The sequence below is a fragment of the Abramis brama genome, assembly GCF_963993115.1.
Source record: "Abramis brama genome assembly, chromosome: 7".
Lineage (NCBI taxonomy): Eukaryota > Metazoa > Chordata > Actinopteri > Cypriniformes > Leuciscidae > Abramis > Abramis brama.
The window spans coordinates 6918000-6945978 of NC_139969.1; the positions used below are offsets into that span (position 1 = coordinate 6918000).

At 41.2% G+C, this 27979-nt stretch overlaps 1 protein-coding gene and 1 long non-coding RNA gene across 2 annotated transcripts; both read right to left on the bottom strand.

The window, feature by feature from the left end:
• Window positions 1-4230: 4230 nt before the first annotated feature.
• LOC311085974 lies at window positions 4231-14471 on the bottom strand. Its single transcript, XR_014606982.1, has 4 exons — window positions 14360-14471; window positions 14035-14160; window positions 13798-13888; window positions 4231-4322 (listed from the first exon to the last, which is right to left on the bottom strand). It is a non-coding gene; the product is annotated as an uncharacterized lncRNA (long non-coding RNA).
• A 9514-nt stretch (window positions 14472-23985) lies between these two features.
• Window positions 23986-27950, bottom strand: LOC311086760 (CD48 antigen-like). The gene is made up of 4 exons (XM_084119812.1): window positions 27796-27950; window positions 25738-26046; window positions 25179-25442; window positions 23986-25013 (listed from the first exon to the last, which is right to left on the bottom strand). Exons 1-4 carry the CDS (start codon window positions 27848-27850, stop codon window positions 24919-24921), a joined length of 723 nt encoding a protein of 240 aa, XP_083975938.1. The 5' UTR covers window positions 27851-27950; the 3' UTR covers window positions 23986-24918.
• Between the last annotated feature and the right edge of the window lie 29 nt (window positions 27951-27979).

Consider the following 27979-nt stretch of genomic DNA (forward strand, 5'->3'; position numbering starts at 1 on the left):
TTACAAACAAATCATTGCTTGTAATAGAGGTCAAAAATAAAAAGGAATGATAAACTTCTGTCACATTTAAAAAAGTTTTGTGACTCCTCAGTACTGAAAAAGTCGAAAGACTTTAACACTGGCACAATCGTTCTACATTTCATTAATTGCTAGATGGTGGTGTATCTGTATTTTCCAAGCATGGCAAAAAAGGGAGAAAAAGGGAAGATTTTTTCTATTTTAGTTAGTAGTAAAAACTTTTTCTTTTTTTTTTTACTTAAAACCATGAGAGTGTATAGTAAATTTCTTTCAGAATATTTTTACAAATGAATAATCAAAAACTGAGATTTAGCTAAATAAGTTTAAATTTTATAATTGTATAAAAAAAATATAGGCTATAAAATGTGCAATGACAGTATATGCAGTCACAACAACCTTTAACCAATCAACATAATGAATGTGTTTTTACCTGTTTTAAAGGTCAGAAGAGAAATAAGAAATGTGAGTAGGTGATGTACTGCCATCTTCACAAAATGAAAAGATTAAAAACAGAACTGAAAATGTCTGCTGCTGAGACTATAACGGAAATGGAGAGTTCCTCAGAAGTCCTGTTTTGAACAGTGTAAGCACATTTTGAATTCTCATTTAACGAACATATCTCCATCTCATTATATGCTGGACCGTGTGCGTGTGTGCGTGTGCGTGTGTGTGTGTGTGTGTGTGTTGCTCAGGAGGTTTTTAATTGTTTTTTACAAAAACTTTAAAGACATTCCATATATAGCAGGTTACAATCTGCAAACATCTGCAAACAAATTTAGATCTTTTCTCAGACCTATTTTCACTTTTCTATTGGCCTTTTTTCTTTCCAAAATGCTAAACCAAATCAGACTGTAGATGATGCTTCAAATCAGCTGATCTGAGTTCCTTTAAAATATATATTTTTTATTTTTTTACCCAGTTTCCACCTGCATTTATCGCTGACCACTTGTAATCAAACCTCCAAAAAAGGCATCTTAACCAGTTGGAAACGGGGCCATATAGTCTTTAATTTATTTAAAGATACTGTAATGTCTCCATTAGTCAATTACAGCCATTTTGTCATATTGAATTAATGATATACAGTATATGTCACCTGACCATCGTTTTCACTTTAAGAGTCCCAGCTTTAGTACCAAAAACTAAAGCTTAATGTGTTCTAAATATCATTAACAAACATTTAATACTTTGTTTCCACAATAACAATGTACAATAACAAATTTATATTGCTATTGGACATTCATATCAATTGTAATTATACTTTACTGTATAAATTGTGTACACAAGTACAATTCTGTCATTACTTTTATGAGTTTTGTTTTTGTCTGTTTTGTGAAAAATATGACTGAAAATCTTCTCCTTTGCAATTGAGACAAAATACTGTTAATCGTGCCAAAATCACATTTAACCTGGAACACTCCTTTAATATACAAAGAAATGTTTCTCAAGAGAGAGACATGATAAATCCAGTTAATATTATGAGCTGTGTCAGTGCAAAAATAAGTCAGAACACAGTTAATGAAACAAACACTTTAATGACAATCAGGCAACTACAACAATACAAGTATCACTCATACTATTGACTTACATTCTGCATAGCAAGTTTAAAATGTGTTAATACACTCACCTAAAGGATTATTAGGAACACCTGTTCAATTTCTCATTAATGCAATTATCTAATCAACCAATCACATGGCAGTTGCTTCAATGCATTTAGGGGTGTGGTCCTGGTCAAGACAATCTCCTGAACTCCAAACTGAATGTCAGAATGGGAAAGAAAGATGATTTAAGCAATTTTGAGCGTGGCATGGTTGTTGGTGCCAGACGGGCCGGTCTGAGTATTTCACAATCTGCTCAGTTACTGGGAATTTCACGCACAACCATTTCTAGGGTTTACAAAGAATGGTGTGAAAAGGGAAAAACATCCAGTATGCGGCAGTCCTGTGGGCGAAAATGCCTTGTTGATGCTAGAGGTCAGAGGAGAATGGGCCGACTGATTCAAGCTGATAGAAGAGCAACTTTGACTGAAATAACCACTCGTTACAACCGAGGTATGCAGCAAAGCATTTGTGAAGCCACAACACGCACAACCTTGAGGCGGATGGGCTACAACAGCAGAAGACCCCACTGGGTACCACTCATCTCCACTACAAATAGGAAAAAGAGGCTACAATTTGCACGAGCTCACCAAAATTGGACAGTTGAAGACTGGAAAAATGTTGCCTGGTCTGATGCACCGGCGGTGCCAGGGGGGGTCTTGGGGGGTCTCAAGACCCTCCCAAAAAACGCCTTGCCCCCCCATTTGACCCCCCACCCCCGGCCTTGATTAAAAAATATATATACCCTGGATAAAGATTTAAAAATGTTTCTCTTCAAACTAAGCAGAACAATAATAATTAATAATTTATTCGACATATAAAAAAATATAAACATAAGAATCACTGCGACGCCCCATGAACGTCGTTGCGCCTTGCGTCATTGCGTTCAAGGCGCTGCCGCGAGCCCGCAAGAGCTGCTACAGCTATAGCTTGAAGCTAAAAATGGATCGCTTTGCTGGACAAAAGAGGAGCAGAGAAGATGCCAGGGGGAAACTGGACAGAAATAGGGCAATCAAAAGGTGGTGAGATTATGAGAATTATGGAAGCTTGTTTCCGCCACAGAATAAAACATTTTAAAAGATAATTGCAACTTTTTATCTCACAATTGCGAGTTTACATTTCGCAATTCTGTCTTTATTTCTCAGAATTGCAAAATATAAAGTCAGAATTGCATGAAATAAAGTCGCAGGTGCGTGTTGAAAAATCAGAATTGCGAGATATAAAGTCAGAATTGCATGAAATAAAGTCACAATTGCGTCTTAAAGTCAGAATTCTGATTTTTTTTTCTCACAATTGCGACTTTATGTCACGCAATTCTGGCTTTATAACACATAATTGCGAGTTTATATCTCGCAATTCTGACATATTTTCTCAGAATTGTGAGATATAAACTCACAGTTGTGAGATATAAAGTCCAATTCTAAGGGAAAAAAAGGGACTTTTTTTTTTTACCTCAGAATAGTAAATATATCACAACTGACTTTATATCTCCCAATTGCGACTTTATTTTTCAGAATTACGACTTTATATCACACAATTCTGACTTCATATTTCGCAATTCTTAGAAAAAAAGTCACAATTCTGACTTGATAAATCGCAATTGTGAGAAAAACAGTCAAAATTGTGAGAGAAAAAGTCGCAATTATTATTATTTATTTATTATTCAGTGGCGGAAGCAAGCTTCCATAGAGAATAGATAGGCCTACTATTTTGTAAATATGTTTTCTGTCATGGGTATGGCTATGGCAATTAAAGTTCGAGCATATTGTTTGCAAACTGCAATTGATTAATTAATTAAAAACAAAGTAGTTTATATGCTCTGTTGTTTTTGTTGTTTAGTAGCAGTAATATGCAGTTATTAGCCGTGTCGACTGTATTTTTTGTTGGTTTTCATGAGACCCCCTCTTGAAATGACCAGGACCCCCCATTGCCCCCCCAATCAAAATTGTCTGGAGCCGCCACTGGTCTGAAGAGTCTCGATTTTGAGACATTCAGATGGCAGAGTCAGAATTTGGCGTAAACAGAATGAGAACATGGATCCATCATACCTTGTTACCACTGTGCAGGCTGGTGGTGGTGGTGTAATGGTGTGGGGGATGTTTTCTTGGCACACTTTAGGCCCCTTAGTGCCAATTGGGCATCGTTTAAATGCCACGGCCTACCTGAGCATTGTTTCTGACCATGTCCATCCCTTTATGTTTATGACCACATCCTCTGATGGCTATTTCCAGCATAATAATGCACCATGTTACAAAGCTCGAATCATTTCAAATTGGTTTCTTGAACATGACAATGAGTTCACTGTACTAAAATGGCCCCCACAGTCACCAGATCTCAACCCAATAGAGCATCTTTGGGATGTGGTGGAACGGGAGCTTCGTGCCCTGGATGTGCATCCCACAAATCTTCATCAACTGCAAGATGCTATTCTATCAATATGGGCCAACATTTCTAAAGATTGCTTACAGCACCTTGTTGAATCAATGCTACGTAGAATTAAGGCAGTTCTGAAGGTCGAAAGGGGGTCAAACACAGTATTAGTATGGTGTTCCTAATAATCCTTTAGGTGAGTGTATATTATTTTAAGATTTCTATTGATAAACACTGAATCTACTGTTTGCAGCCACATTTTTACATATTCATCCTCAGTTATGAAATTCCAAGTTGTCTCCCTTGTGAGGATTCACACTATTGAATAAATTGTATTGCCTGTGTGGCAACCACAGGGACAAAGGACACTATATATATATATGTTATATGTTCTAGTTTAGACTACGCCTGGGAATTTCGCCCAGAGAATATTATCCGCGCACAGGTTCCCCACTAAAGACAAAAGCATGGAGACACAGGTATTTATACAAAATTACAAAAAAAGTTTATTATAATTTATAATAAAACCCATACACAAAAATAAGACAAGCCTCAAGCAGTCAAATACAATGTTCACAGAGAGGAAGCTGCGGCCTTGCAAGAGATATGCATGTTCCCCTCATACACTCTCTCACAGCACAAAGAGCCCCAGTGAAATGATCAGTCACGGCACACGTTGTAGACACCACCACCAAAGATAGGAGGGAAACGATCAATTTCCTAAGCCAAAAAGGCCGCAGCTCCTGAAAAAAAAAAACTCCACACCACACACATACCACACAGAAGAAAATTTTAGAAAAAGGTTATACAAGCTAACAGGTGGATGGCAAAGACTCACCCACCTACAGGCCTTGACATTCAACCTTAATAGGCCCAATCAAATAAAGAAATAAAGTAAACAAATTCACCAGTCTTTACCAAAATCAACAAACAAAAAAAAAGTATTTATGTTTTACACATAAATCAACCACTTCAAATGAATAAACAATATACAAAATAAATCAATTCACAAATATTATATTTACCACAAAAATACAATTTAAGACATGAAAAATTACACAAAAGAAAGAAAACCCACACTTATGAAAAGCATAAATTACTCCTTCTGCCTAACAAAATATCAAAACAGAAAAAAAACAATTTGAGATCTTAATATGGGCAAAATATCCACTAAGGAAGTGTGTGTGAGCAGAAAATATAAAGATGTAATAAAGCACAGCAGGATCAAAACATTGTATCACAGCAGTCTCAATATGGCCTATGACAAAACAGCGATGACGCTGCACAAACTGCAGTTCTCCTGGAATTCACACAAATGATTACGACAATATATATGCACATATAAAATTTAAAAGGAGAAATTAGATGGTGACCTACCGTAGCTGCGAAGCCAGGCACCCAAAAGGACATCCCCTCAATAGTTTAATACAGTCGTCATTCACACCAAATCACGAACTAACAAAACAAATGCAGGAGAGTTGCCCTCTAACCAGTTGCTACACTTTAACAAGGCATCGACAATAAGTTAAAACCTGTCATACCCGCACCTGAAGTCCACAGACGCCCGCACAACAGCCATCCGAATGAAGCCAAAACCACGTTTATAATGAAACAAAATGGGAAATTGTTGTCCGCCCGGAACGGTCACAGCCGCGTACAGCGAGAAGCAAACAGACGAGGGTCCACAAACGGCGTGCTAGTAGCAGTCACAGCAGCGTACAGCAAACAGGCGAGGGTTCCCAAATAACGCGCTGGGAGCGATCACAGCAGCGTATGTGGTGGTTACAAAAGTATATAAGCATTTGTAAATAAATAAGTAAATAGTAGTAAATATGTTATATGTAAGATATATGGATGACAAGAGAATTTATTCCTTAAATGTGTTTATTTCGTTGATTAATGTTCCCTGCTCAATTGTTCTATGATTTGATTGCTTTCACCTTTTGGGAGTGTTCGCCTGCTTGGGGAGTGTTCGCCTGCTTGGGGAGGGGGTGGGGCACGCGCGCGCTGCTCAAACAATACAGACTCTGATAAGTGAAGCAGCAGCAGCTCCGTGTCCTGTGTTAATATATACATATATCTCCCCTCATCAGGCGGTGAGGGTACTACATTTTGGAGGCACCGCTGGGATAGATGTTCGATGGAGTGACTCCCTGACCGGTAGAGCCCATTTTGCAACATCGTCCCCTTCTTAGTGACCCAGATGAGCAGCAGTGTGAGATATTCCGGATGAGTGGTGGTAAAGACTGATTGAGCAGTGTGTGCATTTGGAGTTGTCACAAGGTCAAGTCAGTAAGGTAAACACCCTCAAAAGCCTGTCTACACAGCAGCAAAAAAAAAAATAAAATAAAAAAATGGATGAGTTTAAACATCTTCAAGAGGAAATTTGTGAGAAATTATGCACACTATCACGGGAAAAACTGACAAAACTCAGTGTCTCTCTTCACCTAACACGAGAAGATGAGACAAATGTGACTCGTTTATTCCTGTTGAGCCTCCTTAGTAACCATTTACTAAGAGCTGAGCTAGAGGAGTTAGAAGATGGCGGTATGGCTGAACTGTTAACAATTAATGACAAACTGATCCAGCTCACGGGAATCACAAGTCATGCTCCTGAAAGGGAGGAAATTAAACTTGGAGATGTTAACACAGCCCAGAGAACAATACAAGAAAGTGGAGAGAGTACAGCTGAATTGTTTTCTACCATGTCTATTAGCCCCGCAGCATTACAAAATACAGCAGACAGACAGACATATGTAGCCCAGAACCCAGCTTATTCTTCACCCACATATCAGAGACAAGTGAACGCGACATGGCAGAAAGACTTCAAAATTTCTGGTCTAATAGGAGATCTAGGGCAGAAGGACCGTCTCTCATTCTCCAGTCTGGCACGTCAGATAGAAGGTGGACTTAAAAAGGGCTATGCAGAACAGGAAATAGTAGATTCTGTCATCAGGGCTATCACACCAGGGCTTCAGCTGCGGAGCTATCTGGAGGGGAAGGCAGGGCTGACACTCCCGACGCTAAGGCGGATACTTCGTTCTCATTATCAGGAGAAAAATGCGACTGAATTATATAAGCAGCTCACCAAAGAAGCTCAGCACGCTAGAGAAACCCCACAAAGCTTCCTAATTCGAGCTCTTGATCTGAGACAGAAAATTCTGTTTGCTTCTCAGGAGGATGACTCCGGATTGAAATATGATCCCGCCCTAGTTCAGAATATGTTCTTGCACACCGTCTTGACTGGATTACAAAACGACCGCATCCAAAGCCACCTTCAACCATACCTTTCAGATCCCGCTGTCCCAGACGAAGTGTTGCTGGAGAAACTCAATGTAGCTTGTTCCAATGAATCTGAAAGACAAAATAAGCGAAAATATGAAAAAAATGGTACTGTTCATGCTGTACAGTTGAATGAGCCTGCCCCTGAACAAAAGCTTCAGTCCAAACAGTCGAAGTTCGATTTAATGTCACAACTGAAATGCCTGAGTGATGATATCATACAGATTAAAGAGTCCATCCAGCAGCCCTTACCTGTCCCTCAGCAGTGTTTTGCAGTTTATGACAAAGACCCAGCATCAGCAGTGTCCCAACAGACATCAGGATGGACCCAAGTCCAAGAGCATCAGACCTGGAAACCCGAGACGGCTACACACCAACGGCAGGGAAGCCCATACATGTCTCCACACCAGTTCTCACAAAGCCAACAACAGGTGAGGGAACAGAAAATACCTCCCCGACAGGCAAACCCAGTTCAGTTGTCCACTGTTCCACCAGAACATTCTCTCCAGTCACATCAGCATTATTCAATAATAGAGACGCACCATGGACAGCCGTATGTGTATCCTTCTCCTCAGCAGCACCCCATGTCCGTCAACTATGTAACTCAGCCGTCAAGCTTTGCAGCACCGCAGTATTATCCACAGCAGTATATGGAGCCACCACGACAGCACCCCCATCAGTTCCGCCAGTCCCGTCCCTCACGGGCCAGACAATGTTTCCATTGCCAGCAGCGCAACGCAGAAGAACCTTGCACCCATTGTTACCACTGTGGAAGCAGCAAGCATTTCTCAGCTGGCTGTAAGAGTAAAGGTGCCAGGCCTCAGCGTGGAGCTCCGTTAAACGGGAGCGGGTTACCTCCAAGGGACAGGGTGTGACCCGGGCGGCAGAGAGGTCCCAGAAAAATGAGAAATGTAGCATGGGCCATCAGAGGCAGATTGAGCCCCAGCCGCTGGATAGTATTTTAACTGCCCCTTGTCAGGTTAACCAGCATTCTGCCATCACGTCCTTAGTGGGAAAACAGTGCCTTGTTACCTGTTATCTACAGGGAAAAAAGACTGAAGCATTATGGGATACAGGCTCCCAAGTATGCATTATAGATGAGGAGTGGAAAGCCAAATATGGACCTGAAGTGACACTGAGAAATATTTCCGAGGCGACCGAAGCGCCAGACAGTCTGCGCCTGGTGGCAGCAAATGGAGCGAACATGCCATACAGTGGATGGGTGGAGTTGACTTTCAAGCTGGCATCCCCTGTAACCAATGAGAAAGAGTTAAACATTCCTGTGCTTGTTTTGAAGGACCAAGAATTGCCCAGACCTATCGTCGGGTATAACGTGATAGAACAAATAATGAGACGAAGCGAAAGTGGATCCCTTGATGTGACTAATGCTTGTTTGTACAGAACTGTCAGAAGTGCTTTCCCTAGCATAAAGAAGAAAAGTGTACATACCTTCATCAATTTGGTGACTGCAGAGAGGCTCAGCGAGTACGTAGTAAGAACCAGGAAGGAACCTGTGAACATAGAAAAGCACACCATTATGCAAATTCAGTGTCTGGTAAAAATGCCTCACGTGAAACAAGATAGTGTGCTGCTGTTTGAACCACATGTCAACCCACCATATCCTGATGGCCTTGAACTTTTTGATACCCTCCTCACTCTGAAAAGGGGTGGTCGCCCGGTGATTACAATCAGTGTGCAGAATGGAACAGACCATGACATCACACTCAGCGGCAGAACAGAGCTAGGAACATTGCAGCCGGTTAAGTCTGTCTTACCAACGGCAAACCCACCATGTGCAGCCACAGCCTCTGTTGTTCAGGTTCCACCAGAATCAACTAGTGGAGATGGCAGCCAGGATTCATGGGACCCTCCAGTTGATGTGAGCCACTTAACTCTGCCCCAACAACATCAAGTGAAGCAGATGTTGCGTGAGGAATGTCATGCCTTCTCAAAGTCAGATGATGATATTGGCTGTGTTCCAGGTTTACAACTGAGCATTGATTTAAACGATAACACCCCTGTTGCCCGCACATACACATCAGTCCCTAAACCATTATACCAAGAAATGAAAGACTACTTACACAATCTGATCGCTCAAGGATGGGTGACCAAGTCTCATTCCCCTTACTCGTCCCCAATTGTCTGCGTTCGAAAGAAAGATGGCAGTCTCAGGCTGTGTATTGACTATAGGGGCCTGAAAAGCAAAACAATCCCTGATCGCCAGCCAATACCCAGGGTGCAGGATATCCTCGATGGCTTGGGGGGCAATGCATGGTTCTCTCTACTGGACCAGGGAAAAGCATACCACCAAGGGTTCATGTCCCCAGAGAGCAGGTATCTGACTGGATTCACCACACCATGGGGCCTCTACGAATGGATCCGTATCCCCTTCGGCCTTATGAATGCGCCTGCAGCGTTCCAACGGTTCATGGAGGAATGCCTGGAAGGATTGAGAGATAAAATTTGCATACCCTATTTAGATGACATCCTGGTCTTCACTGAGTCCTTCGACGATCAGGTGGAAGCATTACGGAGAGTGCTTAAAAGGTTGCAATCCCATGGAGTCAAGTTAAAACCTAAAAAATGTGAGCTCTTTAAGAAGGAGGTGCGTTACCTGGGAAGAATTGTCTCAGCTGAAGGCAGTAGTATGGATCCCGCGGACACAGTCGCTGTAACGGCACTTAAGGAAAAGAAACCGAGCACAGTAGGAGAGCTGCGCAAGATTCTTGGCCTGCTCAGCTATTATCGGCAATACCTCAAAGACTTCTCCCGGATTGCCAGTCCCCTCTATGATCTGCTAAAAGCTAACACTGATGGTGAGCCACAGAGGAAAGGAAAGCACAACATAAGAAATAACAAACGGAATCATGTGGTACCATCAAGTAAATCGATTGAGTGGACAGAACACCATCAGGAGGTACTTGAGAAATTGATTGATTGCCTGGTTCAACCTCCAGTTCTAGGGTTTCCAGACTTCTCCCAACCATTCATACTCCATACGGACGCATCCAACCTAGGTTTAGGAGCAATTTTATATCAGAATCAAAAGGGAAAGCTGAGAGTAATTGCCTATGGCTCCCGAACGTTGACAGCAGCAGAGAAAAATTACCACCTGCACAGTGGGAAATTGGAATTTTTAGCTCTGAAATGGGCTGTAACAGAAAAATTCAGAGACTATCTGTATTATGCACCAACCTTCACAGTGTTCAGCGACAACAACCCATTGACCTATGTCCTGACCTCGGCAAAGTTAAACGCCACCGGGTGTAGATGGGTATCAGAGCTCGCAGACTTCCACTTTACCATACGCTACCGTCCCGGTAGAGAAAACATAGATGCAGACTCACTCTCCAGGATGCCAGTCGACCTGGAAACGACAATGAGAGAATGTACTGAGGAGTTCTCATCTGACTGTGTGGGAGCGGTAGTACAAGCAGTGGAGATTCAGCGTGATCCAGATGTGTCCCTTGCTGTGGCCTTTCAGAGTGCTCCAGTATGTGTGGAGGAAGATGATGGACTCCTCAAACCCCTGTCAAAAGAAGAAATTAGACAAGCACAAAAGGATGACAAGGACATTGGAGTAATCATTGAACACTTACAAGCAGGATCCAGGCCTCCTCAGCAGTGGCGTTCAGTCAACTCACCGGCCAAAGTTCTTCTGAGAGAGTGGGAGAAGCTGAAGCTAGATGAACATGGCATCCTGTTCCGCCAGACGTCACAAAGAAAACAGCTGGTGTTACCAACACAATTCAAAAGAACTGTTCTGAGAGAGATGCATGATGAGATGGGTCATCAGGGACTTGATCGCACCACAAGCCTCATTAGGGATCGGTTTTTCTGGCCCTACATGCAGAAAGACATTGAAAATTATGTTCTGAGTACCTGCTGCTGTATCAAACAAAAAAAACCCTGTCGTGAGACAAGAGCGCCTCTTAAAAATATCAAAACGACCCACCCATTTGAATTGGTGTCCATTGACTTTCTCCATCTAGACAAATGCAAAGGGGGCTATGAGTACATTTTGGTAATCATCGACCACTTCACTCGATTTGCCCAGGCATATGCCACCACCTCAAAATCTGCAAAAACAGTAGCTGACCGGTTATTCAATGATTTCGCCCTGAAGTTTGGGTTTCCATCTAGAATTCACCACGATCAAGGGGGAGAATTTGAAAACCAGCTACTCACCCAACTCAAAAAGTACAGCGGCGTTGCCGGCTCAAGGACCACCCCCTACCACCCCCAGGGGAATGGGCAAGTGGAACGATTTAACCGGACATTACTGCAGATGCTGAAAACCCTGACTGAAAGACAAAAGTCGAATTGGAAGGATGCACTCAACAAATTAATATTTTCCTACAACTGTACTCGATGTGACGTGACTGGCTTTTCCCCTTTCCATCTGCTGTTCGGACGTTCGCCAAGGCTGCCCATCGACGCTCTTTTCGGACTCAACACCGACAACAACTCTCAAAGTTACAGTGAGTACATGGAACGATGGACGAAAGGGATGCAAGAAGCTTGTGAGATAGCGAGAGAACAGGCAACCAAGTGTGCTGAAAGGAACAAAAGGAATTACGACCAAAAAGTGAGGTGCACAGACCTGTTCCCAGGAAGCAGGGTCCTTGTGAAAAACTTGACTCCAAGAGGTGGGACCGGGAAACTGCGAAATTTCTGGGAGGATGAAGTTCACGTTGTCACACGCCAGGTGGCAGATGATGCACCAATCTATGAAGTAAAACCTGAGCAGAGTAAAGGTAGATCAAGAGTTTTACATCGCAATCTTCTTCTTTCCTGTGACCATCTACCTCTTAACATCACACCAGCTCAAAGTACTAAACTAAAACAAGGACAGCAACCAAGAAAAAGCAGAACTCAGCCCACCAGAGAGAGAGAAAGTAAGCCAGAGTGTGATAATGAAAGTGAAGAGGATGAGTACTACTTCAGAGTGGAGCCTTATGAGAAAAGACCACAAGAAAGCAGTGATATCCAAGGAAACAGGGATCCGTTACCACAATCCGTACCTTGTAAGCTGCTATCTAGCTTTCCAGTGTCAGAACCATGCCCACAGTCACCTTCGGTCAAGTCAGAAATAAATCTTCAAGAGCCAGCCCTTGCACCTGTAATAAGACAAGAGTGTCATGAAAACGAACCAGTTGTGGACCTAATGGAACGAGACTTACCTGTTGACGAAACAACTGGAGCGCTTGAGTCCAGGTACAGGACCTCAGAGGAGGACAACGAGCACCAATTCACCAGGAGGAAGCGACGGCCACCCAAAAAGTTTACATATGACAATTTTGGGATCCCATCATGCTACAATGTGCAAATGGTGGGAAATAACCACTACCCACACTATGCCTCTAGTGGAATGACTGCTGCGACACCCTGGTTAGCAACGCCACTTTGTTACCCCCAGCCCTCATATATGTGCTATTAACCCTGAAATGCACTACCACATGAAACCCCCACGTCACTAGTTACAGTATGGTCTGTGTTGAAGGTGAAGTACCGCTATACACCACACTACCCAGAGACTGTTTATTGCCCATAGTGTGAAACTATAAAAAAAAATATAAAAAAAAGAGCAAACAGAAAAACAATGGACTGTTACCAAATATTAAAAAAATGGACTGTTGTGCGGTCTTGAAACTGTGGACACTTTGAGTCACTTTGAGACTTTCTTGTTGACACTTTTTGAATCTTTTTTTTCTTGCTTTAAGGACTTTCTGCCATTTTTGCCGGGGCAAATTAATGGACTGTTTTTTCCCCCCTAAAAGAGACTCTGTGGTTTTAAAAGAACTTTCTTTTTTCGACACTAAACCATGGGACTTTTACGAACAAGTGCCTCTGGACTATTAAGTAATATGGACTCTTGTATTGTCAAATGATTGCTTGTGAAAAAAAAAAAGAATGTTGTGCAAGAAAATGTTGGTAACAGTGTTGTGAAATCTGATGTTACGTAAAACAACTGCTGGGTGGAGTTAAATATTTTAAATTGAGCATTGCTGTAGCCTAACTGATTACTTAAACGATGTCGGGACGACATCTTATTTTGAGGGGGAGAATGTGGTGGTTACAAAAGTATATAAGCATTTGTAAATAAATAAGTAAATAGTAGTAAATATGTTATATGTAAGATATATGGATGACAAGAGAATTTAAATGTGTTTATTTCGTTGATTAATGTTCCCTGCTCAATTGTTCTATGATTTGATTGCTTTCACCTTTTGGGAGTGTTCGCCTGCTTGGGGAGTGTTCGCCTGCTTGGGGAGGGGGTGGGGCACGCGGGCGCTGCTCAAACAATACAGACTCTGATAAGTGAAGCAGCAGCAGCTCCGTGTCCTGTGTTAATATATACATATATCTCCCCTCATCAGGCGGTGAGGGTACTACACGTACAGCGTGCAGCATGAAGCAAACAGGCGAGGATTCACAGAAGACACGCAAGGAGCCTAAATACACGCGCAGATTAATGACGTCACATAACTTAGAATGCGGACAAATGGGCTTTCAGCTCATTATGCCACACCTGTTTCAGTAGGAAATGATGTTTTTTGGTGTTGTCCTATTGTACTGTAGGTGGTGCTGGGGTGATTTTCTGTTTGCACCTGTGCCCGTATCTGTGAATATACATACAGTAAATACAAACTAAGTAGGCTACATATATTTTCCATCTATCTCTCTGTCTGTCTTCACAAGGCTTTGTATGAGCATGTATTAAGTGTCTTCACAATGAGGAAAGTAAATGTCTTCTTCTCTTTCTTACCTCAGGACTAGGCATGTTCTGACTGGTATTGTGAGTTTGTTTGTGCTCTCCTGTAAACCCATAGACAGTTTGAGGATTCGCTGATTTCTCCAACATCTCCAGGGGTCTTTGCTCTTTAATCTTTGGCTGCGGAACAATCCAATCAAACAGCCACAAATCCTTCTGTACAAGCACATTTACATTTACAATATGGCTAGTAGTATGTATTTCCAATAATTCTACAGCATAAATTGACATTCTGGAGAATTATGGGATAGAATTCATTAATTCATTCTTGAATTAAGAGCATTTATTATCTAAGATGGCTGCACAAAAAGATTATTACCTGAACTTGTGCATAAATTGTTTGATTCTCTTCTTGGGCCCCTAAGAGATTTAGAATAGTATTATTTTAAAGAAACAACTGATCATTATTGTCATCACAGAAAGTGTAAGTGTGACTATTTGTTTGTGTTCTTTGCGAATTCCTTCAGCCAGTGACTTGAGTACCTCGAATAAATCGAGGATACAGTCCTTTTTTTTTTTCATTAAGACAAAAATAACTTTTTTATGCTTCTTGTAAGAGCAGCATATTACAGAAACTGCTGCTAAAACCACCACTGGAACAACAGCGATGATTGTGCCAATCATTAAGTGCCAATTGAAAGGACTGTTGCTTTCTTTGGGATTCTCTACTGAAATGCAAGACATCACATAAACATCCACAGCCATCAGAACAATCATTGAGTGTATCTCAGTATTGTATTAAGAAATTAATTATATGATGTAAGTTATTTACTTAAGGTTTGCTCATGAGGTGTGCAAATGGGGTTAATCTCTATGGTGTCATTCTTCCAGCTGACTGGGTTACTATAGTTACAAACAACTATGTTCTCTATACAGGGTTAGAGTCTGCATTTCAGTAGATGTCACTTGCTCTTCAATGCAGCTGTTGGTGTGGTAGCTGGTGCTGAGTGTAAGGACATAACCACTACACGAGACATTCACAATACAGGAGTTAACATTGATCATGGTGGCATTCCAGTTCAGGACAGGAGAATCCACTGGATCTGAAACACATATTTAAGAAAATTTTGCATGAAGATATGGGTTAAATTACTTTATAAAGAGCATGTTGTAGCAATGCAATGCAACAAAGACAAGTATTCTGATGCTTTTCTGCTCCCTTGATGTTGAGTGAGAAGACTTTATTTGACACTTTACTTGGATTCTTTTTAGATGAAGTGAGCTGACTTCTGCTCGTCACACCAGAACAACCACTGCATCACATCACATCATATTTTAGTTGATGTAAAACATTGTGTTTGCTTCCATTTCCATGTTATAATAATAATTTTTGCCAATGCAGATTTACTTGATTTTTTTTTTTTAAATGCATTGTAAACCTTTACTCTGTAAGTAGATGCACAACTAACAATATCCTCCATGTTTCTGCTACATCATAACGCAGATACTCTTGAAATTCTGATCTTAAAAATTGTCCAACAATTACCTATTACTGATACATTGTGTTCAGCAACAAATGTGTCTTTTTGTCCTATTGTTTTTGCCGTGTAGAGTCCACTGTCGGTCTTCTGCATGTTCTTCAGTGTTAGAGAGAGGGTTTCCTTGTTAAAATCCACTCTGTCCTTATATAAACTGTGAAGTATGAAATCTCCAGATTGATTTGAAAATCTGACAACATAGTTTGATTTATCATTTGTCCAGACAAATCTTTTAAACTGAGGCAGTGTTTTATTTAAGTCCAGCTTAACAGAGTCGCCCGTCTGTACAAACACATGGTTTCTGGATGCTGAGGAGAGAAACAAGAAGAGAAGTTATTTAAAAAAAAAATGTGTCATGCCTTGGTGTCACGATCCACACTAGGAAACACAGGAGAAGATCCAAATGCAGTAAGTATCTTTAATGAGGGAAATTCATTACTCAAAATCCAGTCCAGGCAGAGGTCATAATCAGGGTAGCAATCAAACATAAACATACAAAACAACAGGCAATAACAGACTTAGAAACAGAACTCAGAAGTGGCGTGATAATTACAAGGACTCCATGACACATACTAAAACAGACAGGGTTATATACACAGGGAAATGACAATGCTAATGGGGAATTGGCTGAGTGCAATGATTAGTGACAAGGGACAGCTGAGTGCAATGAAGAAACAAGGATCGTGGGGAATGTAGTTCAGAATGTGACAGACACCGTGGGGAAGGAGGACATCTAGTGGTGACCCAGGGAACTCAAACCAGACACTGTGACATAACCCCCCCTCTACGGAGCGGCTACCAGACGCTCCAAGACATGACAGACAAAACAAGAGTCCAGGCGGGAGGTGGACTGGTGGAGGATCAGGGGGAGGGATGGGGGGCCAGGTCCATGGAGGGAAACGGGGACAGGGAGTGACAGTTCATCTGGCGGCCAGGGCGGAGACGACAGTCCATCGGGCGGCCAGGGCGAAGCAGACTTTCCCTCGAGTGGCCAGGGCGGAGCAGGTCGTGCAGGCGGCCAGGGCTGAAACGACAGTCCATCGGACGGCCAGGGCGGAGACTCTCCCTTGGGCGACCAGGGCGGAGACTTTTCCTCGGGCGGCCAGGGCGGAGACCCTCCCTTGGGCGGCCAGGGCGGAGACGACCCCTCGGGCGGCCACGGCGGAGACGACCCCTCGGGCGGCCACGGCGCTGGAACAGACACCACCGGCTCAGGAACTGGAACAGACACCACCGGCTCAGGAACTGGAACAGACACCACCGGCTCAGGAACAGACACCACCGGCTCAGGAACTGGAACCACCGGCTCAGGAACTGGAACCACCGGCTCAGGAACTGGAACCGACACCACCGGCTCAGGAACTGGAACCGACACCACCGGCTCAGGAACTGGAACCGACACCACCGGCTCAGGAACAGACACCACCGGCTCAGGAACAGGAACAGACACCACCGGCTCAGGAACAGACACCACCGGCTCAGGAACAGACACCACTGGCTCGGCAGCGGCCATCTTGTCTGAAGACACAGGTTCGGCGGCGGTCATCTTCTCCGAAGACACAGGCTCGGCAGACGTGACGTGAACAGGCTCAGCGGCGGCCATCTTGTCCGAAGACACAGGCTCGGCAGATGTGACGTGAACAGTCTCGGCGGCGGCCATCTTGTCCGAAGACACAGGCTCGGCAGGCGTGACGTGAACAGGCTCGGCGGCGGCCATCTTGTCGGAAGACACAGGCTCGGCAAACGTGACGTGAACACTCTCGGCGGCGGCCATCTTGTCCGAAGACCCGGGCTCGGCAGGCGTGACGTGAACAGGCTCGGCAGACGTGACGTGAACAGTCTCTGTGGCGGCCATCTTGTCCGAAGACACAGGCTCAGGAACAGTCTCTGGCTGGGCAGACGTAACGTGAACAGTCTCTGGCTTGGGCGGAACTCAAGTGCTTCCTCCAAGCGTGCAGAACCGCCAATGCGTAAAACCCAAAGACCGCTCTCCTGGCCGTGGCAGGACTGATGGTGGACTGCTCCAGGACGACCTCCGGGACGACAGTGGGCTGCTCGGGCACTGCCTCCGGGACGACAGCGGACTGCTCTGGCACGGCCTCCGGGACAACATGCTTCCTCCATACATGCAGAACTGCCAATGCGTGGAACAGGAAGACAGCTCTCTTGGCCGTGGCAGGACGACCTCCGGAACGACAGCGGGCTGCTTGGGCACTGCCTCCGGGATGACAGCGGGCTGCTCGGTCACTGCCTCCGGGACAACAGCGTGCTGCACGGGCACGACCTCTGGGACGACAGCGTGCTGCACGGGGACGACCTCTGGGATGATAGCGGGCTGCACAGGCACGACCTCTGGGGTGAGATCAGTCTCCGGACTGGCAGACTTGCATCTCCTACCCCCTCTCCGTCTACGACGGCGAGACGGTGGCTCCGACCCGTCCCTCACCAGCCCAGAGTCGAAGGGGGGCCATGGTGGAGAGTGGTGTTGGATTCCCTCTCGACCAACCACTCCTCTGCGACCTCCCCGGGTCCCGCGAAAAATGACCAGACGGGTTCCCTCAAAACGCTCTCTCCTCTCCCGCTCAGTGGCTGGGGCAGAGAAGTTGGCGAACATACCGCTGGATCTTTGTGTGTGACGGAGTCCTTCTGTCACGATCCACACTAGGAAACACAGGAGAAGATCCAAATGCAGTAAGTATCTTTAATGAGGGAAATTCGTTACTCAAAATCCAGTCCAGGCAGAGGTCATAACCAGGGTAGCAATCAAACATAAACATAAACATAAACATAAACAACGGGCAATAACAGACTTAGAAACAGAACTCAGAAGTGGCGTGATAATTACAAGGACTCCGTGACACATACTAAAACAGACAGGGTTATATACACAGGGAAATGACAATGCTAATGGGGAATTGGCAGAGTGCAATGATTAGTGACAAGGGACAGCTGAGTGCAATGAAGAAACAAGGATCGTGGGGAATGTAGTTCAGAATGTGACAGACACCGTGGGGAAGGAGGACATCTAGTGGTGACCCAGGGAACTCAAACCAGACACTGTGACACTTGGTTTAAATTTTAACTTTTAACAATACAACAGCTTTTAACCCTTAAATGTATTTATTAAGATCATTAGGGAGCAGACGTCACAGTTACTGTACATCACTGCAGCTGCTTGCACATTGTGGTGGCAGAAATACAGTAAAGTATCAACTTCAATGCCATTGTTTTTTTTCTAAGGCACATATATAAAAGCTACTTAGATGTCCTAATTAAACTAAGTCATAATCCTGGCTTAATCTAAACCCTGTCTGTGAAACCAGGCCTAAGTATGAAGTGTACTTGCTGTACAAAACTACTTATACTTTACTATATTTAAAAGTGTACTTTCATAAACAAATTTTTTTTTTACAAGTATTTAAAGGAGTAGTTCACTTTTAAAATGAAAATTCTGTCATCATATACTCACCCTCATGTTGTTTCAAACCTGTATGAATTTTTTTCTTCTGCTGAACACAAAGGAAGATATTTAGAAGAATGTCAGTAACCAGACAGTTTTTGGGTCCCATTGACTTCCATAGTATATTTTATTCCTACTATGGAAGTCAATGGGACCCAAAAACTGTCTGGTTACTGACATTCTTCTAAATACCTTCCTAGTACGCTGATTTCACGCAGCCCTTATTTTGAAATCGAAAGCGAGGCTCCGGTGGGAAGAAAACCAGAAGTGTCGCCTTTAATCACAGGAGAGTCGTGAATGCGATGGCGTATTGTTGTGTTTAATGATATTGTGTCAATTCTAAAACTGTACATACATTTCTTTCATACTTTAGACTATATACAGTGAAATTAATTTATAAATAAAATGTTTTTTATATATAATTCAGAAAGTAAAAAAAGAAGCAGGAATGAACTATATACATATCCCATATTGGATATTAACATCCAAAAGTGTAAATCGTGGCAGCAGCTTCAGGTTGGTATAGTCCAATTGTTGTTTATCTTTACTTCCGGGGTTTTTCCCCAGGCGGGCAGGGTTTTCTATTATTTTGAAGGTACCCCCGGGTGCCGCCATTGGCTAGCGGACCCCCACCTGCTGTTAGCATCCCATTGACTTCCATTCATTTTGGCGTCACTTTGACAGCGAATAACTTCACATCTGAGGCGTTTAAAGACTCCATTTGTCCATTATTTATTTCTAAAGAAACACGAAAATGTATAAAAGGCTTCATTACCTTGTAGCTTCCATTATGGCCCCGTAGAAGCAATTTTTGTAAAATTAGGCTAACGATTGCGTCATAACCACGCGACTCTCTGTCGCACAGTAGAGAATTACCGTATGGACAGGAGGAGAAGCTCGCGGGCAATCGCGGGGACGTGGAGGCAAAGTGACAAAATAATTAATCAGAATACATAGCAAAAGTTTCTCCTGCTGCTAGCTCATGGACACCTCCTACTCACACTCTTCGTCTCTGCAAGTTTCGGAAGGGAATGATTTAGATTTCTCTTGGCACAGCTACTTGAAGACAGACGGGTTGCTCACGTCACATCTACGTCGTCAAGCTCAGTTTGAGGCTGCGCAGTACACTCGACCCCCAGGAAGTAAGAGCTTCTATTTGGCTTCACTTGTCTTCGTTGAATCCAATGGGGTCGCTGTGTCCAGTTTATATACTGTCTATGGTTTTTCCCACCGGAGCCTCACTTTCGATTGTTGATCATTTTGTCTGAAACACTCAGTGAACCTTATTTAAGTGGTCTAGCCAAAAATGCTTATTACAGCATATATTGCAAAAACTAAATGTATGAGTTCCAAAACTACTCTGCGTGTAAGTGTTATGGGATGTGTGGAGATGAACCCAATTGCAGACAGTAGTCACAGCAACACAGTTTATTGTACAAATAACAGGGAAAACAAAGCCCACGAGGGGGCAAAACAAGACAGGACAATGAATACTAACTAGACTATGACTTAGACTTGACGTAACTAGACTACAGATAAACAGCAAATACAGGATCAGAACTTCACTGGACAGGAATACTCACAAAGCGATCACACAAAGTATGAAATTGATCGACAATGAACCGACACAAGACAGCAGACATGAGGGGATTAAATAGGGAACAAATAATGAGGGCGACAGGTGATAATGGGGAAACAATAATGACTAAACAAGGATAACAAGGAGGGCGGGGCTAGATGACAAGACAACACAAGCACATGGCCCAGCAAAAGGCCATGTGTGTGCACATAAAACATGGGTCTGTCATGATCCTGCCTCAAGACTTAAAGAACATCAATGACTAGATGGCAGGATCATGACAGTAAGAGTAGTTTTGGAAATAGGCACATCTTAAAATTTGCTGACGACTCTGTAATCGTTAGCTTATTAAGTGAGGTGGATTCTACGCATGGTCCTGTGGTTGAGGATTTTATTGTTTGGTGTCAGAATGCTTTTTTAAAACTTAATGTTCTGAAAACTAAAGAGATGACTATTGATTATAGATTGAGGGGGAAATCAATTGATGATAAGCAGATAAGTATTAATGGAGCGGGTATCCAGAGTGTTGAACAGTACAAGTATTTGGGTACTGTATTAGATTGTAAATTGACGTTTTCCGCAAATACTGATGCTTTGTGTAAGAAAGGGCAGCAAAGATTGTATTGCTTACGGAAACTGAGGTCATTTAATGTGGATAAAACATTGATGTGCATGTTTTATAGCTCCTATATTGAGTCGGTTGTATCCTTTTCATTGTTGTGCTGGTTCAACTCTCTGAATGTGAAAAATAAAAACCGCATTGAGAGGATGGTAAATCAGGGAAACAAAATAACAGGGAGGAAGCAGATGACTATGGCTCAGTTATACCATAGACAGGCTTTGGGTAAAGCCAAGAACATTTTGTTAGATGATTCTCACCCCTTGCATTCTGAGTTCTATCTTCTCCCGTCTGGTAGCCGGTATAGAACTCCGCTTAGTAAAACTAATCGGTTTAAAAATTCATTTGTCCCCTCAGCTGTAAAGTTTTTAAATTCTAGGTAAATGTATTTATTGCATACTTTTTCTTTTCTCCTATTTTCGTGTATGTGTGTGTGATACTGTTTTATCTGTATGCTTGTTTGCTGCAACCAAATTGCCTTCGGGAAATGAATAAAGATGAACTGAACTGAACCCTGCACACTCTGACTAAGATCAGAACTGGTGAGTTTGTGTCCGTGAGAACATGACCAGCCGACGTGAGGGTCCCTAATGAACGAATTATTAAAAATGATGGGATACCCAGAATAATCAAATATCTAAATGAATACATAACCAATATTTGTGATTAGATCCTAATTCGAAAAAGTCTACATTTAATAATCATTTGAAATTGGAGTCAGATTAAGCATAGAGCGGAAGTAAAACTGAAACTAAATTCTGCTAAATTAAGTATTACTACACGTATTATACCTTCGTCCAAGCCTTTGGATTCCATTGTTGGGCCGATGGGTGGTCCTTACATACAGTAGTGGCCAAAAGTGATGTCCCTCTTAGGAAAATTGGCTTCTTTGCACTTTAAGCTTTTGATTAAAATATTTATTGAATATTTTTTATGCATGATGTGAGTGTAAAACTAATGTACACGTTCCATGTTTCAATTGTTTAATTTGTCATGATGCAATGAAACATAGGCTACCTACTGTATGTGCAAACGTCATTTTTGGCCAAAGTCGTCATACCAAGCTTGCACTCTTTATCCCCAGCCTATAATTCAATAAATCACTATGTGGCGAATAGCTATATTATTAGGTGTTATTTTGAGGGTTTTAGTAAAAATGACCATGGTGGAAGAAGCTGTCATCTGTAACCAAGGAAGATTTTGTTAAAACGGCTAAATCTGGTCAATCTGTTTTGGATATTGCTCATGTGCTGGATGTGAATGGACACAATGTCCACAGAATGAAACCACTACCATGTAGAATGTAAAAGAATCACCTTCTAGTTTTGGAAGTTCAGGGCTGAGATTCCCAACAGTATCTTAAACCTAAGTTGAACGTATACAGTAGACCATTGGTGGCAATTGTTCTACGATCAACTTAGGCTTACGATGCTTTTTGGAAATGCAGCCCTGGTCTGGATGTTTGAAACCAATACTACAAAACCAATGCTATAGAAAACACGTTTTAATTGGACAAAAATCCTTGGCCAAATTTCAGAATAGCCTACTAGCATACTGTTTTTATCTTTTCTACCATACAGAGATAGTAAGAGCTGAATGCCATTTTGAGATAAGCCCTTGAGAAACTTCCCCATGTGACAAACATAGTTTCATAGTTATGCGTCTTCAGATGAAATGGTGGGTGGTTTCTTGGTTGGTTGTTTGCACACTGTTGAATAAATTGTAAGGTTTGTTTTTCGACAGGGCCTGCTGGATTTTGGTGTTGTCCTACTGTGCAGAATGTACTGATGGGTAGACAAAAGAAACCAGTTCAACAATATGAGGAATCTCACTGTTTTGCAAATAATCTTAATATTTTTTTTATTCAAGATTTGACAATGATTGAAGTGATTTGACTGTTAATGAATCAATGCCCATGACTCAATAATAGCCTATGACGATACAGGATTATTGCAGTGCTTCGTAAAGTGAAACCGCACAAGGCACCTGGCCCAGATGGCCGGAAGAGGAAAGTCCTGAAAGAAAGTGCAGTACAACTAGGACATGTGTGTACAAGGCTGTTTCAAATTTTCCTGGACAGTGGTTACCATTGGTCTGGAAGAATTCCACTGTCATCCCTGTGCCCAAGATACCCTATGCAAAACCGTTAAATGACTTTCACCCGACTTTTCACATCGGTTCTTCGCAGCGTGTGTAATTGTATCTATAGATCTACCGGGCTAATTGGAGCACTGTGGATGCCTCTCTCACTCTTCTGAATAAAATTCAAAATCATCTAGATAAATCAAATACTTATGCTAGAATTCTCTTTATGGATTTCTCGTCTGCTTTTAATACTGTCCAACCTCATCTTCTTTTAAAGCACCTTTATGATTTAGGTGTTAGTAGCTGAATGATTTCATGGATTAAAGAATTTTTTTAAAGATTGACCCCAGCGTGTCAATAATATCATGTCTGACTTAGTTTTAAATACTGGTGTACCACAGGGTTGTGCACTGTCTCCAATACTGTTCTCTGTATACATTAATGAATTACAGTGCTGGTATGGCATTGGTTTCAATGAACTCATACTTTGAGTATATCGATATTTGTTGGTTTGATAGTAGATAGTGTTTTTTATCTTAATATTGAAAAAGAGCTATGCTCGAGGAACCAAACGAGAATAGGCCTTGCATACAAACCAAAAGGGACAAACTGTACAGGTTGACAATAATCTTAGCATCAAAAGTAATGTAGACAGGAAGGCATGGCAGCAACTTGGTCGTCTTAACAAATTGAGGAGTTTTGACATTAGCTCACACACTCCAGCTATGGTTTATAGGTCCTTACATATATTGTTTCATGGTATGGTAATCACACAGTCAAACACTTAAACAGAAGAACAAATTTTCACAAATAATCAATCAAGCAGATAAGATCACTGGGCAGAAAGATATTTAATGACCATACTCATCCCTTTTACTCTACTTCTGAAATGGCATAGACTCCAAATTCCTTTGGCCTTAAGAAATACGTATACAAAAAAATTTTGTCCCAATGGCAGCAGTGATTCTTTTATGACTCTCCATTTTTTTTCTGAAGCAATACAAGACGGTTGGCATTATAGCGCTTTTTTAATTAAGTTTTTGGTTTTATGGGATGGGGATGTTTGGGAAATATGTTTAGAATGATGTGGATAGTGTAATTCTGTTTAATTATGTGTTTGTGTTGTCAGTGTGTGTTGAGTTGTTAAGTACTTATGTGGATGTATATGACACCAGTGTCAAAAAGAAAAATGTCTGCTCTGTGACAAACAGAATGGACAATAGTTAATCTAATCTGACCATTTTTCAAACACAATCTCTGACATTACATTCACTGCATGTGCAACTGCCCCATAACCTATAACCAAAATGTCTTATTACTTGACAGTTATTTAATAGTCATGTGCCTCGACAAGTAAAGTCATAACATGATAGATTTGCAAATCATTAGCTAAGGATGAATTAAAGCAGACAACTGAGAGTTGAAGTAGTTTTTACCCATTGTGGTAATAAACGCATTAATTTACACTATTATCTAATATTATTATGTAAATAAGGAATTAATACATGATGGCATTGGCACATTTAATTAATAGCAATTCATATATTTCTTAATCTATTAATCATATAGACTCTTTATAGTTGCTGATGCAGTAATCCTTAATAAATCATGGACAACAGTCAACATGGACGTAACTTTTTTACACTTGCAATAAATACTATAATGCAATTCCCCAAAAAAGACACACTGCCCCCAAAATATATGTCCACAACTGGAGAGATGGCTCAGTCTTGGTGTCACTGGAGTTGTTTTCTGAAAAGTGAGACACACTTCATTACTGTACTTATCAGTTCAAGTATTCTGAGGTCACTCAGCAATGCAGCATTTAGATTATTAAGTGACCAAACAGAGATATTTGATTTGAGAGATGTTAATTTGCACTCTTAATGTATTGTTTGTTTGTGTTTGGCAATATACCTTTATTATTGGCACAGAGCTGTGTAATGTTTATTCTGTGTTTTTTCCAGCTGACAGTGTTGCTATGGTTACAGATGATGGATTCCTCACTGCAGTTCAGGATGAGAGTGTTGATTTGTGATGTCACTTCCTCTGGAGAGCATCTGTTGTTCTGATAGCTAGAGTTTATCATGAGGTCATGAGCTCTGCATGTGAAGTTCACAGTACAGGAGTCACTGCTGGACCAGTGTGAGTTTACAGTCAGAACAGGAGCATCAACAGCGTCTGAAACACACATTTATTTTTTAACAATATCATACATCACTCTGTTGTAAGCTGTCCAATTTCAATAGTTGTTTACAACATGTACAGACTTGCATGACTGTAATTTTACAGTATGACTTTACAGTTCATGGAGTAGCAGATAAACTGATGACCAAAAACACATTAACAAATTGATATTTTTCTAAAGATATAAACATGTCATTTCACTACTTGTACAGTATAATATTGCACAGAATAAAAAGCTGAACATAAATGAGTCTTATGATATGAAAACACCAAGCAAAATCACACTCACCTATAACAGATACTCTGTATGTAACAATAATTTTCTCTGATTCTCCACTTGTCTTTGCTGTATAGAGTCCAGTGTCTGTCTTCTGCATGTTCTTCAGTGTGAGAGAGAAGGTTTCATCATTGAAATCCACTCTGTCCTTGTAGGAAGAATGAAGTCTTACTTTTTTAGATTCATGTATATATTTAACTATAATCTCTGATTTATCATTTATCCAGGATAAATCATCAAACTCTGGTAGTTTCTGTGCCTGTATATCCAGTTGAACAGAATCTCCCGTCTTCACAAACACAGAGATCTCCAACGCATTCCCTGAGGAGAGAGAGAGAGAAAGAGTTTCTGACTGCAGCTGGTGAATTCCACCGTAGTTCCAAAATGCTGTACATTGCAATAAAAAGCAACAGAACAATAAGACAAAACATGAAAACATCCATGTATTAATGTACTAAAATGCCAAAGAGTACAGATAAGATTTTCAGTGGTCATTCAAAAAAAGAAGAGTCAAGGAAGATCCAATATCCAATGGCAGAGTATTCCACAATCTAGGACCAGTGACAGAGAAAGCACAATCACCCTTCAATTTGATAAGCGCACAAGGAATAGTTAGAACATCCTAGTCTTACGCCTGAACTTAGTAAGCTCAGATAAGTATTCTGGCGTCATTCTGTGAAGTCCTTTAAAAACATATATCGGAATCTTATACTGTATCCTAAAATGTATTGATAGCCAACCTAAAAAAGATTATAAGGACATGTATCAGTTTTCCTAGCATTCATTAACAACCTAGCAGCAGCATTTTGTACTTGCTGCAAGCGGGTGACGTGTGTTTGACAGGTCCCAACATAAAGTGCACTACAATAATCTAGACGGGAAAAAATATAAGCGTGGACAAGTTTTTTCAGGTCGCTAGCTGAGAGAATTGGTTTCAGTTTGGCTATTGCTCTTAAATAGAAGAAGCAATATGAACCACCGTCTTTATCTGTTTGTCAAATATGATAGATGAGTCAAAAATGACTCCCAAGTTCTTTACTTGAAAGAAACTTTCTTTACCAGCTGTGTGACCAAAAATAATAATTTCCATTTTGTTTTCATTCAATTGAGCGAGATTTTCAGCCATCCACAGCTTTACTTTAGGCAATAAAAGCATTTAGAAATTCTGATGCTGTAAGTGGGGTGAATATACGGGAATATACCATCAACATAGGAGCAGAAGGACATACACTTGGGAGATTCACATTAAATACCACTGGACAATGATCAGAAAAACTATGTGGCATGATATTAAGATCACAAATCAAAATTCCTAAAGACAGAACACGATCAAGTTCAAAGAGGCATGATCAAATAAATAATATATTTGACATTTAATAAAACTTCTTAAAGAGAGAATAGCATAATAAAAATGTAATACAGCTATAATGCACATATCTGATATTTGCTGGCTGCTGATTACCTCATAGGGAGGAAAGTTTAGTCATAAACCATGTGTCCTGCTTCATACTGATTGTCTCACATTTCTTGTTATTAATATTAATCCAGGTGTCATATTTATTAAAAATAAATAATATATCCATACTTGTTACATTTCTTGTTACAATATAAGGCTACTTATCAATAATCTAGAGAGCCCATTGTTTCATGCATGTGTTTTTTAAAAAGTTATTCCTTTGGCTCCCATAGGGAAGTAGTTGGTTTGGTAGAACTGACTGTCCCAGCATATGGGTAAAAATATATAAAATATATATATATTATATACATATATAAAAAATAACCCTATAAAATTACCTAACAGGCTGAACCCATATGGGTAAAAAAAAAAAAAAATAACCTAGCATTTTTTTTGTCAATTTCTTTTCAGAATACTTTTACAAATTAATCAGACAAAATAATTGACACAAGTTAAAATTGTATAATTATATACAAATTTTATATAAATCAGTATAATTTAGAGAAAATGCCAATAAATGTAAGTAGGCCGTATCTGAGCCGTGCTCTGTCCAGTCATCACTGTCACAATATAGTCATTAATGATCAATTAACATAATGAACATGTGTTTTTACCTGTTTTGAAGGTCAGAAGAAAAAGAAGAAATACGAGTAGGTGATGTACTGCCATCTTCACAAAAAGAAAAGACTAAAAACAGAACTGAAAATGACGGCTGCTGAGACTCCCTATAACGGAAATGGAAAGTTCCTCACGGAGCCCTGTTTTAAACAGTATAAGCACATTTTGACTTCTCATTTA